The 16,714-nt window shown below is 35.7% G+C and overlaps 1 protein-coding gene across 1 annotated transcript in view; it reads left to right on the top strand.

Moving 5' to 3' along the window:
* Window positions 1–16,714, top strand: part of LOC129226179 (uncharacterized) — a 47,007-nt gene that overhangs the window by 16,062 nt on the left and 14,231 nt on the right. The window contains exons 2-4 of the mRNA XM_054860779.1: window positions 4,938–4,998; window positions 6,281–7,620; window positions 12,703–12,824. Of these exons, the coding sequence (XP_054716754.1) occupies window positions 6,559–7,620; window positions 12,703–12,824 (1,184 nt within the window). The 5' untranslated portion in view covers window positions 4,938–4,998; window positions 6,281–6,558. The remainder of the gene's footprint in view (window positions 1–4,937; window positions 4,999–6,280; window positions 7,621–12,702; window positions 12,825–16,714) is intronic.

The following is a 16,714-nucleotide window of genomic DNA, read 5'->3' as shown; positions in this document are numbered from 1 at the left end:
TATTTTTTTCTGAAAAAGCATACTTAAAAACATAGGATCTGACCATTATTTAAACAATTAAACCAAGTTTAATATTTTTAAAACATTATTTTGATCGGTGCGCTTTCATTGTTTACACTTCTGACGTGTGACATCACAAATGATGAAATGCCATTCAATGTTACCATTTTCACAGAACAAAATATTTAATTCGCATCTTTACTCATGTGTATTGGCAACGACATAGTTGATTCCAAGCACAGAGCGCAATTTTAATTCGCTGCTTGATTGTCATAACGTGGAAACGTAGTAGAAAGATGCGCCAAATTGCATCATTTGTGACGTCATCAAGACCAAGCCTTGTTTGATAAATCGGACATTTTAAAAAATTAATTTCAAAAAAACTGTTGGTAAAAATGAAAGTATTTTCTGGGTCCATGTAATTTTTATTTGCTCATTCTATCCATTTCAATGACTAAAAGTAGTACTTTTGACTGAAAGAAACCACCCCATTGGCCGCTTTATTGATTCAGCCGCTTTGTGGAATCAAAACTGTCCAGGGGAGCCCATCCCCCCAAGTTCAATGGCGTGAATCCCCCCCCCCCCAAATTTCTCCCAAACACCTTTCACTTTTCTACCTCCCTTTGTTTTATTTATTTATTTAATTTTTTAATATTTTTTATTTAATTTTTTTATTACTTTAATTATTATTTTTATTTAATTATTTAAAAAATATATTCATTTATTTATTTTTAATTGTTATTCTTATTTTATTGGAAAATTTCTGTACTACGCTAATGACATACACACACACACACACAATAAATATATAAATGAAACAAAATATAAACAGAATAAAAAAAAATAAAGTAAATAATTTTCCTTAATAATAAATAAATAATAAATTTAAATAAAGTAACCCCCCCCCCCCCAAATTTCGATGACGCAACTTGCGCCATAATCCCCCCTTGTGGGCACCCTTGAAACTGTGGAGAACAAACGTGATTCATATGAGCGGCGCCCCCTGCAGCTATTAAATCCCTAACTTGAAGAAATTCAAAAAATGCAATTTAAAAAATGAACAGGAAATGACAATGAAGCGGACGTGCCGCATGTGATGGATTTGAAAAGAGTCCTGAATTCGATGAGTAAGGAAAAAGCGTTAATATTCCAAAGCATTTAATGCTAAGATGCTTAACTTGATGCCAATCGAAAGTGTATGAGAATTTATTTGCCACTCTGCATATGCATATGTTTATCATAAATACGTATATATATATATATATATATATATATATATATATATATATATATATATATATATATATATATATATATATATTGTACGTTGCGCCAGAGGAAAAATTTCCACGTACACAAAAAAAACGTAATTTTATGTGTGTAAAAACAAGCCACACAATATCATTGCGTTTTCAGCCAAAACCTGCCATTTTTATTTATCGTTCCGTGGAATAAAACAAACACTGCGCCCTCTATAAATTAAAGTAGAAGTTATGAATTAAAGTGGAAGTTATTAAAATAAAAATAGAACCAAACAATATATATATATATATATATATATATATATATATATATATATATATATATATATAGGGTGTCCAGCTAAGGACGATATTGGAATAAAATAAACGGTATGTTTATTGTGAAACCCATAAAATCATACACAGGAACTTGTAAATTAGTTTTTAAATATCCAACAGGAGGCGCTGCACGCTGTAATTGCAATAAAAGTCTCCATGAATAGTGCTGCGAAGAGGTTAGACGATAATTTCTAGCGTAGATGTAAGCATATCTGGGAGACCAAACTGCTGCTGAAACAACAAACCTCTTCACAGCACTATTTATGGGGACTTCTATTGCAATTACATTGTGCAGCGCCACCTGTTGGCAGTTTTTAAAACTTATTTACAAGTTCCAGTACATGATTTTTATGGGTTTCACAGTAAACATACCGTTTATTTTATTCCAATATCGTCCTTTGTTTCCGAGATAAGATATTTAATTTTGAAACCAGGGAGTTCTTTGCTGGGCACCCTGTGTGTGTGTATATATATATATATATATATATATATATATATATATATATATATATATATATATTATATATATATATATATATATATATATATATATATACTATCATATATTGTATTTATAATCTGGACAAGTCAACCAAAATGAACTTCACTAAAAATTAACTTCGCTACTCAGTTCAAAACTTGTATTTTTCGTTTTAAAAGGTTCAATGTTTGTGTTTCATGTCATGCTGATATTCTGGACTTTCAGTAACCCACTTGCTTGTTTTGTGAGATGTCGGGGACTAGAGCTGCTTTTTTAGGCAAATTTCGCCAGCAGCACTCACGAAACATCTCATGGTTTTTCCCTACCCTTGGGGAGTACCCCCTGATGAAACCCCAGGGTATTTTGGGATTTTTTCATTTTTTCCTTCTTTTAAAAGATTTTTTCGTTCTTGTTCAATCCTTATATTGCTATCATATATATATATATATATATATATATATATATATATATATATATATATATATATATATATATATATATCTGTTTTCCCCTCTCAGTCCACTCCATCGGAGACAGGGAAAGAAATGTCTCCTCCCTCAGACCTTGGCCAGATGTCCCTACAAGTGCTGCATGTTCCACGCAGCCGAGAAGTCCGGCAAGAAGACTAAAAAGGTCAGTGACATTGAGTCTGTGAGCACTGAAACCAGTTCACCCCCAAACGCAGATCCAAAGAGAGGTCAGACGAGACAATAGCACTTTGACCCCATTGCAAGTATGACTAAGGCCCCTCCAGTGGAGGAGCAGACGCATCCGCCATTTTGGAGCAAACTTGATCCAGTGCTTCGTAGCGATAGCATTGTTGCTGATGTTTACATTTCTTTAGCATGCGTTAAATTGAGTCAAATAGCTGATTGTGCGCAGGGCCTGATTACCGCACAGGCCAACTAGGCCTGGGTCCCCATTTTCCTCAGGAGCTCCAATTTTTTAAAAACTTATACATAGCATTAAAAAAGCATACATTTTTGTGAAAATAATAAAAATTATTGATTTATTAATTGAAAACATACTTCTAAAATATTGTTAAACATTATTTTGCATTGACTTAATGTGATAGAATAGAGGGGGGCCTCCAAAGCATTGTGGGCCTTGGATCTCACATTTAGTTAGTTGGCCCTGATTGTGCAGCTGTAAATTGTGCAAACAGCTCCAAAAAAGGATTTTAGATTTCCAGCAGATGCAGAAAGAAAGAAGAAATGGATAATTAATAGCCCGCGAAGAAACTGGCAGCCTGGAAACGACGCCAACTGTTTCCAAAATTTCGCCAATGTTCGCCTTCGCTCTCCGACTCTCTCGTTCCGTGTTTGGCGAATGATTGCCAATAAAGGTAGCTTTCCCTGTTGCACGCTTGCTCCAACATGGCGGATGCGTCGGCCTCTCCAGTTATAGGGGTTTTAAGTATGACCTCCTTTAAAAACAAAGAGAGACTGGACGCGCCCTTGGTTCAGCCGAAGACTTATAGATACACTCATGGCAATTTGTGCCTTGCTCTGCCAGTTTAAATAACTTGAGTAAAAATTATTTTTTATTTATTTTATTTTATTTATTTTTTTGAGCAATCACGATTGCTTATTGCTTTCATTTGACTGTTTTTGGCGTCCTATCATTTTATTTTCCCACCGCCACCCTCCGCACCATCACCGTCGACCGACTCCTCACGATGCTGCTCCTATAGCGAAAGCCGTCTCCAGGTTGCATCCATGTCCTACACACACACGCATACACACGCACACATACACAACTACATACACACACGCACACATACACACATACACCTACAAACACACACATACACCTACACACACACATTCATACACACAACTACCCACACACTTATGCCAGCACACACACACAAACACACATGCCCACATACACATACCCCCTACACACAAACACACATACCCCCCCCCACACACACAAACACACACGCCTACATAAACACACTCGTGATTGCGAAAAACATAATTTGAATTCAAGATGTCAAAATTCAAATTAATTTATTTTCTTCTTTTTTTTATTTTATTTATTTATTTATTTATTTATTTATTTTTTTTTTTTTTTTGAGTGAGTGAGTGGGAATAAAAGTTGTTTCTAAGTCTACACTGTTACATATTCTATGTTCATAAGTGCGCTTAAGTGCGTCTCGAACTTAAATATTTGGAAGAAAGGAAATTCTCAATTTAACGTATGAAACTCCAAGAATGATGAAAATTGAGCATGCACTTGCACACATCCCTACACCTAATGAAAAGACACGGTATTTGGGAAGCACATCTCTATTTTAGTTATCTGCTAACTCAATAGATGGCGCCACTTAAGTGAGCATGAAAATCACATCTGCTATTTAAGTTACGCCATCTATTGAGTAACTAGATAACAAAAACCGTAAATCGTCTGCTACGCTAATACCGAAGAGACATTAGACGTCATTAAAAAACTAGTTTGGCTATATTGTGTCCAAATTGTGAGGCAAAATTTTCGAATAAGGAAATTTGACAGGTTTAGTGACCTCCTGTTGACCTCCCACTGGGGTATTCCTGGTATCCCCAGGAGACCTGTAATATCTTATGGGACACCTGGGATATAGTTCTTACGAAAAATAGAATGTTAAGCAGAAAAGATTCACTAAATCAGATGTACATAGATACTATAAGTTTTAACATGGTTTCACTAGATAATTGAGTGATGCTATGGTTGTAGCAATGCAAGCTGTACAACAATGCAGCAGATGTGGGAAATTAAAATATGGAATCGAAGTAGAGACTTAGGTATGAAAAATTATACTGTCCTATTTTAGTAAAACTCTTAGTTATCTCTCTGTGTGTTGATTAAGATGACTAGCCAGTGTGCTTTTGCAGGAGCTCCTATCCAGGTCAAACAAAAGACGGTCGAAAACTTTAGTGAAGAAACCCAGGACAAGTAAGTAAAGCAAATGGTATGGAAATATTTTTTTGATTTTCCTTTTAATTAAAAACTATGTATAATTTCATTTGTGTGAGGAGAAAGAGAAAACTATATGTCAATTCAATAAAGCACATTATTTTATTTACTACTTAAAGAAATAACTTAAACTTTAAAATAAATTATTACAACGTTAAATCGCATAAATTTACAGAGAAATGCATCAGGGCTCGAAAGGAATCCTTTTCAATCCCAAAGATGTGAGCTTATGGATGAAAAAAAAATCAATATTTTATTTATGAGCTCACTTCATTTTCATTGAAAAAAGGGCTCCTTGTAACTCCAAAACACGTGCTGCAGTTCTCTTCTTAGTAGCAACCTCGCAGGAAAATGCTTAAGTGGATCGTGTGATGATTTGCATTGCTATATGCATTTTTTGCAGTTGCGAAAATAGAGGTCTTGCAGGTTAAACAAGGACACGCTGTATCTATTATATATATATATATATATATATATATATATATATATATATATATATATATATATATATATATATATATATATATAGATATAGATATATATATATGTATACATATATACTAGTGGTACCCGCACGGCTTTGCCCGTAATAGAAAAATTAAAAGGTCTTTTGGTTCGCCTGTATATTTACAAATAATGTATGGTGAATTTGCTCGCCAATTGACTTGTACCCATGTTACGGTTCCACATTATGATAATTTTGTATCTCTCCAATTGGTTTGTGCCCATGTTACGGTTCCACGTTACGATAATTTCGTAATTTACTCGTCCATCTTATGATAGTTTTGTTCTTAAAATTGGAATAGAAAAAGAACCACATCGAATTTTCGAAAAATCGCTTCGAGGTGCCCACCCCCTTGCTACAAACTAACTTTGTGCCCAATTTCATGAAAATCGGCCGAACGATCTAGGCGCTACGCGCGTCACAGAGATCCAGACATCCTACAGACATCCTCCGGACAGAGAGACTTTCAGCTTTATTATTAGTAAAGATATATATATAAACTTTACTGGATATAGTTAATACAGTTGGCTCTCTATTTAACGACTTTCAAGGGACCACAAAAAATCGCCCTTAAATAGAGAAAATCGATAAATAGAGCGTCGTTAAACAGAGAGCCAACTGTATTTAACTGAACTGAGTAGTTGATGTATCGTTATAATTATTATTTACATTTATTTATAATAATAATAATTATTTTTTGCCACTCAAAGTACTAAAATTCCAATACTAATTCTAACATTTTATTTTTTGGCACAGAAAATTTATACACAAATCACGGATACAAGCGAAACGCTCAAGTCCGGAGCACGAAACTCGAGACCAAACCCGCGATTACGAAAACCCTCGTTTCTGACGTCAGGAATTCGTCGCCGAAGTCGCCATTGGTGGAGAATGCGACGCAGACGAACTCGTGGAGTTTGAAACTCGTGACCCTGACGAGCTCCTGCGAAGACCAAGGAGGCGGCACCGTCGAAGACAGCGAGGAGACGGAGAGTGCAGACGATTGCAAGAGCGACACCTTGAACGACGCGAGCATGATCACGGAAGAGGTGGCTTCGGAGGTGCTGAAGAGACGGAAGAGTACTGCACAAGAGACTGTTGTCAGTTCTGCTGAGAAGCAGTCTCAGAGGAATCTTGGAACTGCTGCGTCATCGAGGAGAGGTTCGACAGTTGGTAAAGAATCCGAGAAAGAATCTTTTTCTGAAGAAAGAATCTCTAAACATACTGACTGCAGAGAACGATCAGACGTATGTTCAACAAGGAAAGAATCAAAAGAAGCTTCTTCGAGGAGTAGAAAATCAAAAGATGCTTCTCTGAAAGGAAAAACTCTAAAAAGTTGTGCTTCGGATGACAAGAAATCGGAAAATTTCTCCAGGAAAAGTTCCAAAAGTTTGGCCTTGAAGCATTCTGAGAGAAATACCAGCATGAAAAAGTCAACCACGGCGAAACTGACCGGCGATGGATCTTCCAAGGAAAATCCAGTAGGCACTGAAGACACAAAAGTGAATGCGAAGCCAGTTAAGTTGCGATTACTTGCCAACAAACTATCAGCGTCAAAAAAGTTTGCCCAAGTCAAAAAGTCCAAGAGCGACCAGGAACTTCCCGCGGATGCAGCCAATTCAAAACCAGCAGGTGACAAAGACGAAGATCAAAACGATGAACAGGCCACTAACATCCAAGAAGATGTTTCGACAGCGAATCCCGTAGATGTTCCGATTCTGCCTGCAGAAGCTCCATCCTGTCCACCAGAAGATTCGAAGGAGGAAGGGACGAGGACACGAAAGGACTCGTCCAGGGAGACAGTGTCCACGACGAGCAACGAAAAGGAGACGACCCTCCTTCCGGCAACTTCGGTGTCCACCTCTTCCGGTGCCGAAGGCCTGGATGACAGCGAGGGGTCAAGCTTCAAGGAAAACGACAACCTGTCTCCTGAGTACAGCAGCCATTGGACCACGTCCACCGAGACCTCCGAAGTCGAGGTGGACGAAAATTTCAGGCGAAGATTCATTGCCTACAAGATGTCCTTGCTAAATGATGACGATGGTGTCGACGCTTCGTCTGAAGACGAAACTTCCATCAGGGGACAGCCCTCGGAGGTGAGTTTGGCCATCGATTGCAAATCTCACTAATTGTTTTGAATTTAATCCTTAAATGTGATTGTGTTGCCATTTGGCAACATACTCAATATAGTGTTCTAAAATTCTATAAGAACAAATTGAAACTCTATGTATAATATTTGTTAACTCTCAATTACTTGAAGTCCCAAGGGACCGGCTAAAACGTTCGAGTTATTGGTAGTTCGAGTTATGGGAAGTTTCCACAACAGCCTCCGGAGTTTGGGACCCAAAGAAAACTTTGGATAAAGGAATATTCGAGTTATAAACTTCGAGTTATCGAGATTTGACTGTAATTGCCAATAACAAAGAAAATACTCACTCTAGATGCAATTAAATCAATTTTAAACTTCTAAATGCACCAATCTGATGAAAAACAAAAATAGATGTCTTATTTCGGCATTCGCAAATGAAGGACTTTTTCTTTTTAGTTTAGTGAGCTTCAAAAAAGCCTACTTTTAATTCTATGAGGAAGAAAGTTTTACTACTACTTAAGTAGTAAGGCACTTTTAAAATTTTCATCAATTCTTCGGGACATTTGATGGTAAATTATTTGTTGTGCTTTCTGTTAAATCCAGATATTGTCGAGTGGTTATTTGACCATTAACCATTCGTAAATTATACTATGATATTTAAAGTATTTTTCATAGACTAATAATAAGAATAGACCGAGTATGGCAACCTTTTTGCTGCTCATAAACCAAACCATGTGACTGGTGGATATCCTAGCAACAACAGGCGTTGATCGTAGCAGACGATCAACGCCCGCGAGAAATAAAATAAATAGAATTAATGAAAGAATGATCTTTTATGGAGTCCGATTCGTAAATTTGTTATTCTAAGTTGTAAATATTTTGTTAATATAGTGAGTTTTTCGTTTGGATAGTACTGTGCATTTTCTTAGTCAATTTCAATAACTCTCTAAGCAATTGAAAATGCAGGCGCCCAAAAAGAATCGGCAAACGGTAAGATTTTTACCTACAATTTCAATTTAAGATACCGATTAGTAACGCCATTACGTTCACGTCAACGCTGAGGTAGCAGTTCCGAATGAAATAAAAGTTACTGAAAACTGCGATCAAAAACTAATTACTGATGTCAAAATAATGCATAACTAAAAGAAAAACAGTTCAATCTCTGCACCTGGAAAAAAATTATAATGAAAGCACATTACGTCTTAAAATACATATCGAGTGCCAAACTATAGATAACACTGCCATCTAGCAACCATGCTGCCAAAGTTTTCGCCAAGCCTCCCACCAGTCACATGATGTATCTATGAACCAATTTTTTCATCAGCAAGTCTGGGAAAGTTCGGTCTACTCTTATTATTAGTCTATGGTATTTTTCTTGTGATTTGAACAGAAGTTTGAAGCCGCAAACTTCAATGTCAAATCTCTACCTCACCGGAAAGTTAGCTAAAGATCAATCACAGGATCCACCCGAACAGACATGCGTCAAAGCGAGTCAATAAAAGCATAGTAAAAAAAACTTCCCGGCAGAGAGACATAACACAATATGGAATAGATACAGGGCGTGCTAAAACAGTCTGGCAGTTTTCAAAAACGGTCAAGGTTTTTAAAAAATCTTGCGAAAAAATCATGTGACAGGGCATAAATTCGGTCACTTGGTAAAAATTTTCCAATGAATTTTACTGCATATAATTAGCCCGTAAATAAAAGAAGAATAACTAAAAATCACACCTCCAGTTTTCGAAATTTTAAGTGAATAAAACTACTTAAAAATATGTTCGAAAAATCCACAGTCGGCTCAACCACAGTTCGTGTTCGGAGAACGAAATTACAGACATCTTCTAGAAAGTTATCAAAGAAATGGCGGCAAATTTTGTCACAAATTATTTTTTCAAGTTTCCCAACTGCTCTGGAATTTTGCATCCTTGAGAAACATCTGAACAAAAACCAGAATGTATGGTAAGAAAAATTTATGACTGTCAAAAATTAGGAAGCTGCTTCAGGCATATTTCTGAAATCAGAGTTGCTTTCTCGTTATAAATTTTTGAAAACTGTTTAGTCCACCGACATGCAATTGTTGCCAGTGGTGGACAGTTTGAAAATAAAGTAATGTAAATTCACTCATTAAAAATTTCAAAAAATTGCGATACGCTTTTCATTTATTACTATCTTTGATTTATTATCTGCAATACCATCTACTACATATGCCCCGTGACATGAATTTTCTGCAAGATTTTTAAAATCTTGACGATTTTCTGGTTGTAGAATTTCTAAAAATCGTCGGTCTACTTTAGAACAACTCTCACAGTTGGTGTATACCCATAGCAACAGCTCATTGCAACAAACTTATTTTGTTACCTCCGCAGAAAGGAAGAAATCAAACAAAGTATTGATTTATTGGAATTCTTATAACCTCAGAAAACAGAAATAATGAACTGACTCTGTGCTAGAAGAAATTCTAGAATAACTGCAATGTTAGCTTTTTATGGGAAAATTTATTTAACGTAGTAGAGAATTTTTCAAGAGTTAGGTGCAATATAAAAGCAATGAAAACTGATTTTGATTTAATTTTGGTTAAAGAGGCAATGATGTCTTGATTTTTTTAAAAATAATTATTGAATACAGTATACTCCCGATTATCCGTGCTAATTACCGGGCGGCGTAGCACGGATAATCGAAAAACACGGATAATCCGAAAAATCATTTAAGGAATATGCAGGGTAAGTATTTAAGGGGGAAATTAGAAAAAACTAAATAATATATATATATACTCACACAAACCAGGAACTTTTCTTCGAAATGTATTTGCTTAAAAAAAATCGGTGATACATTTTTATTTTCTTTGTTTGTTTAAATTGTTGCGTATGTCCGTACGAATTTTTTCTTACTGCAATTATTTCTCCGCAATCGTAACCTCTTTCACTGATGTAATCCAATAAATGTTCCACAGATTGTAGAGCAGTAGAATGTGAAATTGTATTTTTCTTCGTATTCTTCATCTTCGTTTTCGGTATCATCACTTGCGTTTGATTCAGTAACAAGTTCAACGATATATTCGTCAGTCAGACATTGAAATCCTGGTTCACATTCGTCGCTTTTGAACCACTCTTCGACATTTTCAGCGTCAACTGATTCGAAACCTTCGATTTCTTTAACTTCCTCAATGATGTTATCGATAATATCCATATTATCGATAACATCATCGAAGCTTTAGAAAAGTGTGGTTCTGAAATGATGCACGGATAATTCGCAAACCGGATAATCTGCACACGGATATTCGGGAGTATACTGTATTTTCAATTTTTTTTGTTATTCTGCCTCAAATGTGAATGCTCAGCATTTTTTTTAAGAAGAGGAAAATATTCCAAGAGATCATAAAAAGTGTTACCTTGCCCGAAGGAACAATAAAACGATTTGAACTGCGAGTGAATAACCCAAATGGTGATTGCAAAACCGGTACAGTTACTGGATATACCGGTCTTTCGTGCAATTTCGTAAAACTGGTATTTGATAAGATAAAATATTGGAAGCAAATAATAAGTACTTTTAACTGAAGAGCTCGCTAAAATCTATTGCAAGTAGTCTACAGTGTGTCCCAAAAGATCGTTTACAAACTTAACATGCTAATCTGTCATATCATGATGAACAAGATTTACATAGTAACATACGTTCGCAAGCCCAATGCTGGCGCACTACGCACACCAAGTCAGGCACTAACGGATGCAGAACATGTCGCATATTTATTACACAAAGACGATTTTACACAACATTTTAGTTTTTCAAGGAAGGTTTATAGCTGTTGTTGAAATTGTTTGCCTTTAGCTTTCAAACACGCGTCACAACGATAAAGTACCGACCGTCGTAATAACCCATACGCTGCGTTTGTCATTGCAAACATGATTATGAGAGCTGGCGGGAAACAAATTTTAGCAACTACTTTAAGCTTTCCTTAAAAACTAAAATGTTATGTAAAACCGTCTTTGTGTAATAGATATGCGACATATTGTGCATCCGTTAGTGTCTGACTTTGTGTGCATGTAGTGCGCCAGCATTGCGTTTACGAACACATGTTCCTACGTAAATCTTGTTCATCATGATATGACAAACCAGCATGTTTAGTTTGTAAATGATCTTTTGGGACACCCTGTATTCGTTAACAAATAGCAAACTGGCAACATATATATTTTTTAAAATCATTAAGCGTTCTCTCTTGTATCTACCAATAATGACAGTTTCCCATTGCGCGAATAAAGGCTTGGAATTGTGTTTCAAATTTACTAAAAAGGGCTATTAATTTGCATTGTATATAATTTAGAAGGGTCTCATAGGAGGAAAAAAATCGTATTTTCGATTGGTATTAATATTTTAAATGTACAAGTAGGTCTTCACCGAAAAAAAATGCTAAAGAATACTAAATTTTGTTGTGAATTAATATCTGCGACAATTACTTTCCTACAAACAGGGGTGATTGTAAGTTCATCAAAAAAAATACCTGAAAGTTTCAAAGCGAGAACGGGGGGGGGGGGGGGTAATCTTTGGCCCCAATTACTTAAGTGCACCTTTGCCATAGTTTTAAATAGTTCTGTGTCAAAATATTATGTGCACATTTAATTAAATTTTTAATGGATTACAACAAAGTTACTTTTGAGCTGGTGTTATACAAATTATCTTGACATTTGTATATCTTAAGGGATAGTTGTCCATCTTAGGGCTGTTGCATGTATATTTGATGAGTATTATATAATTTAAACTAAATTGCGGAGGTAGGGAGATAAAAGCATAACGAAAAAAGAACATAATTCCGGTATTTTCAGACATGAAAATACCGGAAATACGTCCGAAAATACCGGAAATTCGGTAAAATACCGGACCACAATCGCCCCTGTACAAAGGCAAGACCCAACCGAGGGCGCTCTCGATAAAGTTCTTTTTCGAACAAAAAAAAAAAGGGATCAAAATCGGTCCATCCGTATAGTAGCTACGATTTGAAAAGAGAATAAAATGGATGGAGTGAAGACTTTCATTCGTGAAGCAAACACCCCAAGTAACGTGATAAATGAATGCCACTTTCACCACAAAAAATATTTTCCAGGGGTCTTCCGGGGTGGAAGATTCAGCCGCCGATTTTGCGGAAGAACTCGTGGAGCTGGTGTGCAGGAACGACGCGGGAAAACTGAGAGAATTCCGAGCGGAGGAAAAAGAACGTCTACTGAGGTAAGGGGACCGATCGCTCTCATTCTGACCACATTTTTTGACCACACTGGCACCCATTCGGTGTTTTTGGCGGAACTTTGTGACTTCTTCAGGTAGAAATAAAAAATTTTCTTTCTTTCTTTTTTACTTCCTTTTACAAAAAAGGAAGTATTGTATTCGCGAAAAAATTTTCACTCAAAAATCGCCCTTCATTTCCATTTTGCTCACCCCCAAATGAATGTTGAGTTTTTTTTTCGATTCGACCACATGCGGAAAAGTGCCTAAGAATGTATAGACACGCGAAATATCCATTTTGACCATCACCGAGGTAATTACAACGACTTTTCTCGTGACGTCTGTATGTATGTGCGTATGTATCTCGCATAACTCAAAAATGGTATGTCCTAGAAAGTTGAAATTTTGGTACATAGACTCGTAGTGGGGTCTAGTTGTGGCACCTCCTATTTTGGTTGCATTCGGGTGTTTCTAAAGGGGTCTTTTGCACCTTTTTGGGGGGAAATCATTGTTAATTTCGATGCAAACTCAAGTGGTGTTATAATTTGGCGGTCACTTGGCGATATATCGCCAGTCTTTTGGTTGCCAAGTTTTTGTCGCCAACTTGGCGAAAAATTTGGCGATTTTTTTTTTTTTTTTAAATCTGCTTTCAATGTGGCCATTGCTAGTGATATTTAAAGAGTTAGAGAGAGAATCCCATTAAAATTGCAATATTAGGGAAATAGCATTAAATTGGTGTAAAAGGAAGTCATGTGATGCACGGCATCAGCTCGTTTTTAAATCAGAACTTGTTGCAACCGTCTGTCGCTTAACCTGTCAAAATAAAACGTTTCTCAAAGAAAACTCTTATCTATATTTGATGTGTTCAAATAGTTTAGTTAGCTATCGATATTCTACTACCTTGTGCAATAAGAAGTAATAAAAAAAAAAACACTTATGAGCAGACAAGTAATCGAACACATTAAAAACGTTTAAATCGCACATATTTTCAGAGAACTGTAGGACACGTGTTTCGGGATTAAAATGAATCTCTTTTCGATGCAGAAGAAGTAAGCTTTGTCTATTTTCATACATAAGCTCTCCTCTTTTACACAGAAAAAGGGATTCCCTGTAACCCCGAAACACATGCCTGCTATTCTATGCAAAGTATTTGTGGTTTAACGTTGTTATATATATTTTTTACTGGTCTTACGTCATGTACAGGTTCCGGCACATCAATCTCTTGCATTTGGAGAGGTCGCTTAGTGAGTTGTGGAGAATAAAAATGTAACGGAAGTGGTATCTATGGATAGCAGTATACGAGCCGTTTGCTGTGGTTCCAATAGCGTAGCGCGGTGAGCATCGTCACGTGATGTGGAGGAGTATATTTTTTGTGGCAGTTCTCTGATTACTACTCAACGAGTATTTTGCATGTGGTTCCCACATGAATCGATTATTTGAGATAGGGGCGTAAGTCCAATGGCTTTCCGTAGGACTTACGCCCTTTCTGAAATAATCGATTCACTTTTGGTCGACATGATCCTGTTTGAGATAGAAAAATCGTTCACGTTTGGGTATCAAACTTTAGAGCCACAGACAGGTACCGCACCAGGGTTGGCAAGTTTTTGCCGGAGGCGGAAAAAACCATGGAAAAAACCACGGTTTTTACCGCCCGGCAAAAAAAAGGTTTTTGCCAGTTTTTGCCAAAGTGGCAAAAAATAGATTTTGTGTTAACAACTTACGGACAGTTTTTTTCCTTTTATATAAAAGTAAAAGCATGAAAAGATTTTGATAAAAGGCTTTGCCATTTTCTGTAGAGTGAGCTAGTATCACTAAAAAGTAGAGTGAATATAGAATGCACATATTGATCAGCTTTTTTTTTCTTCTTTTTAAATTCTTCTCTTGGCTATCCATTTTCGCAGTAAGTGAGAAAAAATGCATTATTTCTTTAGTGAGGAAAAGTTAATATTTTTCTATATTCAAGTAAATATTCTGTTATTAATTAAATAACTTAAAAATCTTGGGGGGGGGATAAAAAAAGTGATTAATTAAATATATATGTATATATATATATATATATATATATATATATATATATATATATATATATATATATATATATATATATATATATATATATATATATATATATATATATATATATATATATATATATATATATATATATATATAAAATTAGAATTCAATTTTTTTATTAATTTACTAGGCTTCAGTAAACATTCTTTGTTTTAGCATCGAAAGAATTGGCTCATTCTAAAAACATTGTTTTAACAATCATTTAAAATCTTAAGTTTTGCAATCTCAACATTTGTTTTTTTATTTATTTTTCACCTTATAAATTGGAAGTAACATGGAGAGACATAACTAAAATATTAAAGTGCATTATTTATATTATATATTATATTGTCACTATTTCTTGATTAACACTATAATGCTACTTTATTTGTAATTAGGTTTTTGTCGTTTTTTCCCATTTTTGCCGGTTTTTTTCCATTTTTGCCATGGTTTTTTCCACTGGCAAAACTTCGGCAAAAAACCCAACCCTGTACCGCACTGAAAGTATTAGCGCCTGACCAAAGTTCCGCGAAAAGGAATAAAACAAAAAAAGTTTCTTACGTAGTATAAATAAATAAAACAAGAATAGAACTTCCATTAAAAATGGAAAACGGACGAAGAACAGTATATTATAAAACATAACAAAATGAGGAAGAGGTTAAAAAACTAAAATACGCCAATTTAAAAAAAATAATAAATTTAAAAAAAAGCCTTTAACCAAGAGTACACGGTCTACTGAAATGCGAGGAAATCTACCAAAGAAATTATTTAAACCATTAAAAGTTACATTAAAATGTAAAATAGTCCACCAAATAAATTAAATACCATTAAACAATGCTAAAAGTTCCATCGAAATGTAAAATATTCAGACAACTGAAATTAATTGCATTAAAAACTCCATTAAAATCGGAACAATACTCCAAATTAATGATTTAAGTCATTAAACAACATTACAGGTTCCATTAAAATGTAAAATTAAAGTATGGCGGGAAAAAATGGCAGCGACGGGACGGATAAAATTTTCTATATCGGCTTAGGCGAAATGAAAACAAATCTCAAACGCCCCCCGGTGTACAATTCCATTCGACACATTTACACTCCTTCAAAAATACAAATACAAAAGTGACGACCAGCAACAGTCTCTGGGCCCAGCTAGACTGGTCCTAGTCCATTTACAATCCCCAGTGAAGATCAATGGCCCTCTTAAACCTGTCTACTCCTTTGCTCATGACCACCTCTTCCGGTAAGCTGTTCCAATGTTCCACTACCCTGCTGAAATAATCATTTTTCCTAACATCCATGTTAGCCTGAGATTTAAATAGTTTGAGACAATGACCCCTTGTCCTGTTTCAGTGCTAAACTTCAGCCCCGTAACATCTTTCATTTTAATAAATTTCAACAGCTGAATCATGTCCCCTCGGTCTCTTCTTTGCTCGAGACTGTACATTTTTAGCCTTCTAAGCCTGGAATCATAATCTAAGTGGGAAAGTCCACTTATTAGCCTTGTAGCCCGCCTTTGAACCCTTTCCAATACAGAACAATAAAACAAATATAAAACAGTTAAAAGTACAGAATAAAACAGTTCTAAGTACTAGCGAAGCCAGAAGTTACCTTCTGAGGGGAAGGGGTCATAACAATATATAAAATGTCGTATGAGGAGCGGCGATGCTTCCCCCCCCCCCCCGAAGAAAAATCGTGAGACGGCACGGAAGATCATGGTATTGATTGAGGCTGCAGCGAGGGCAGGTTTTTTTTCCTGCATCGGCAGTCATCTAGCAGAAAAACTTCTTCTACAGAGTTCACGGAGTGATGGAAGTGGTGTTAGTCACAAAACGCTGCGT

Source organism: Uloborus diversus, chromosome 7, assembly GCF_026930045.1.
Source record: "Uloborus diversus isolate 005 chromosome 7, Udiv.v.3.1, whole genome shotgun sequence".
Lineage (NCBI taxonomy): Eukaryota > Metazoa > Arthropoda > Arachnida > Araneae > Uloboridae > Uloborus > Uloborus diversus.
Note: the sequence above shows the minus strand (reverse complement) of the source record. Positions and strands in the feature narration are given on the sequence as shown.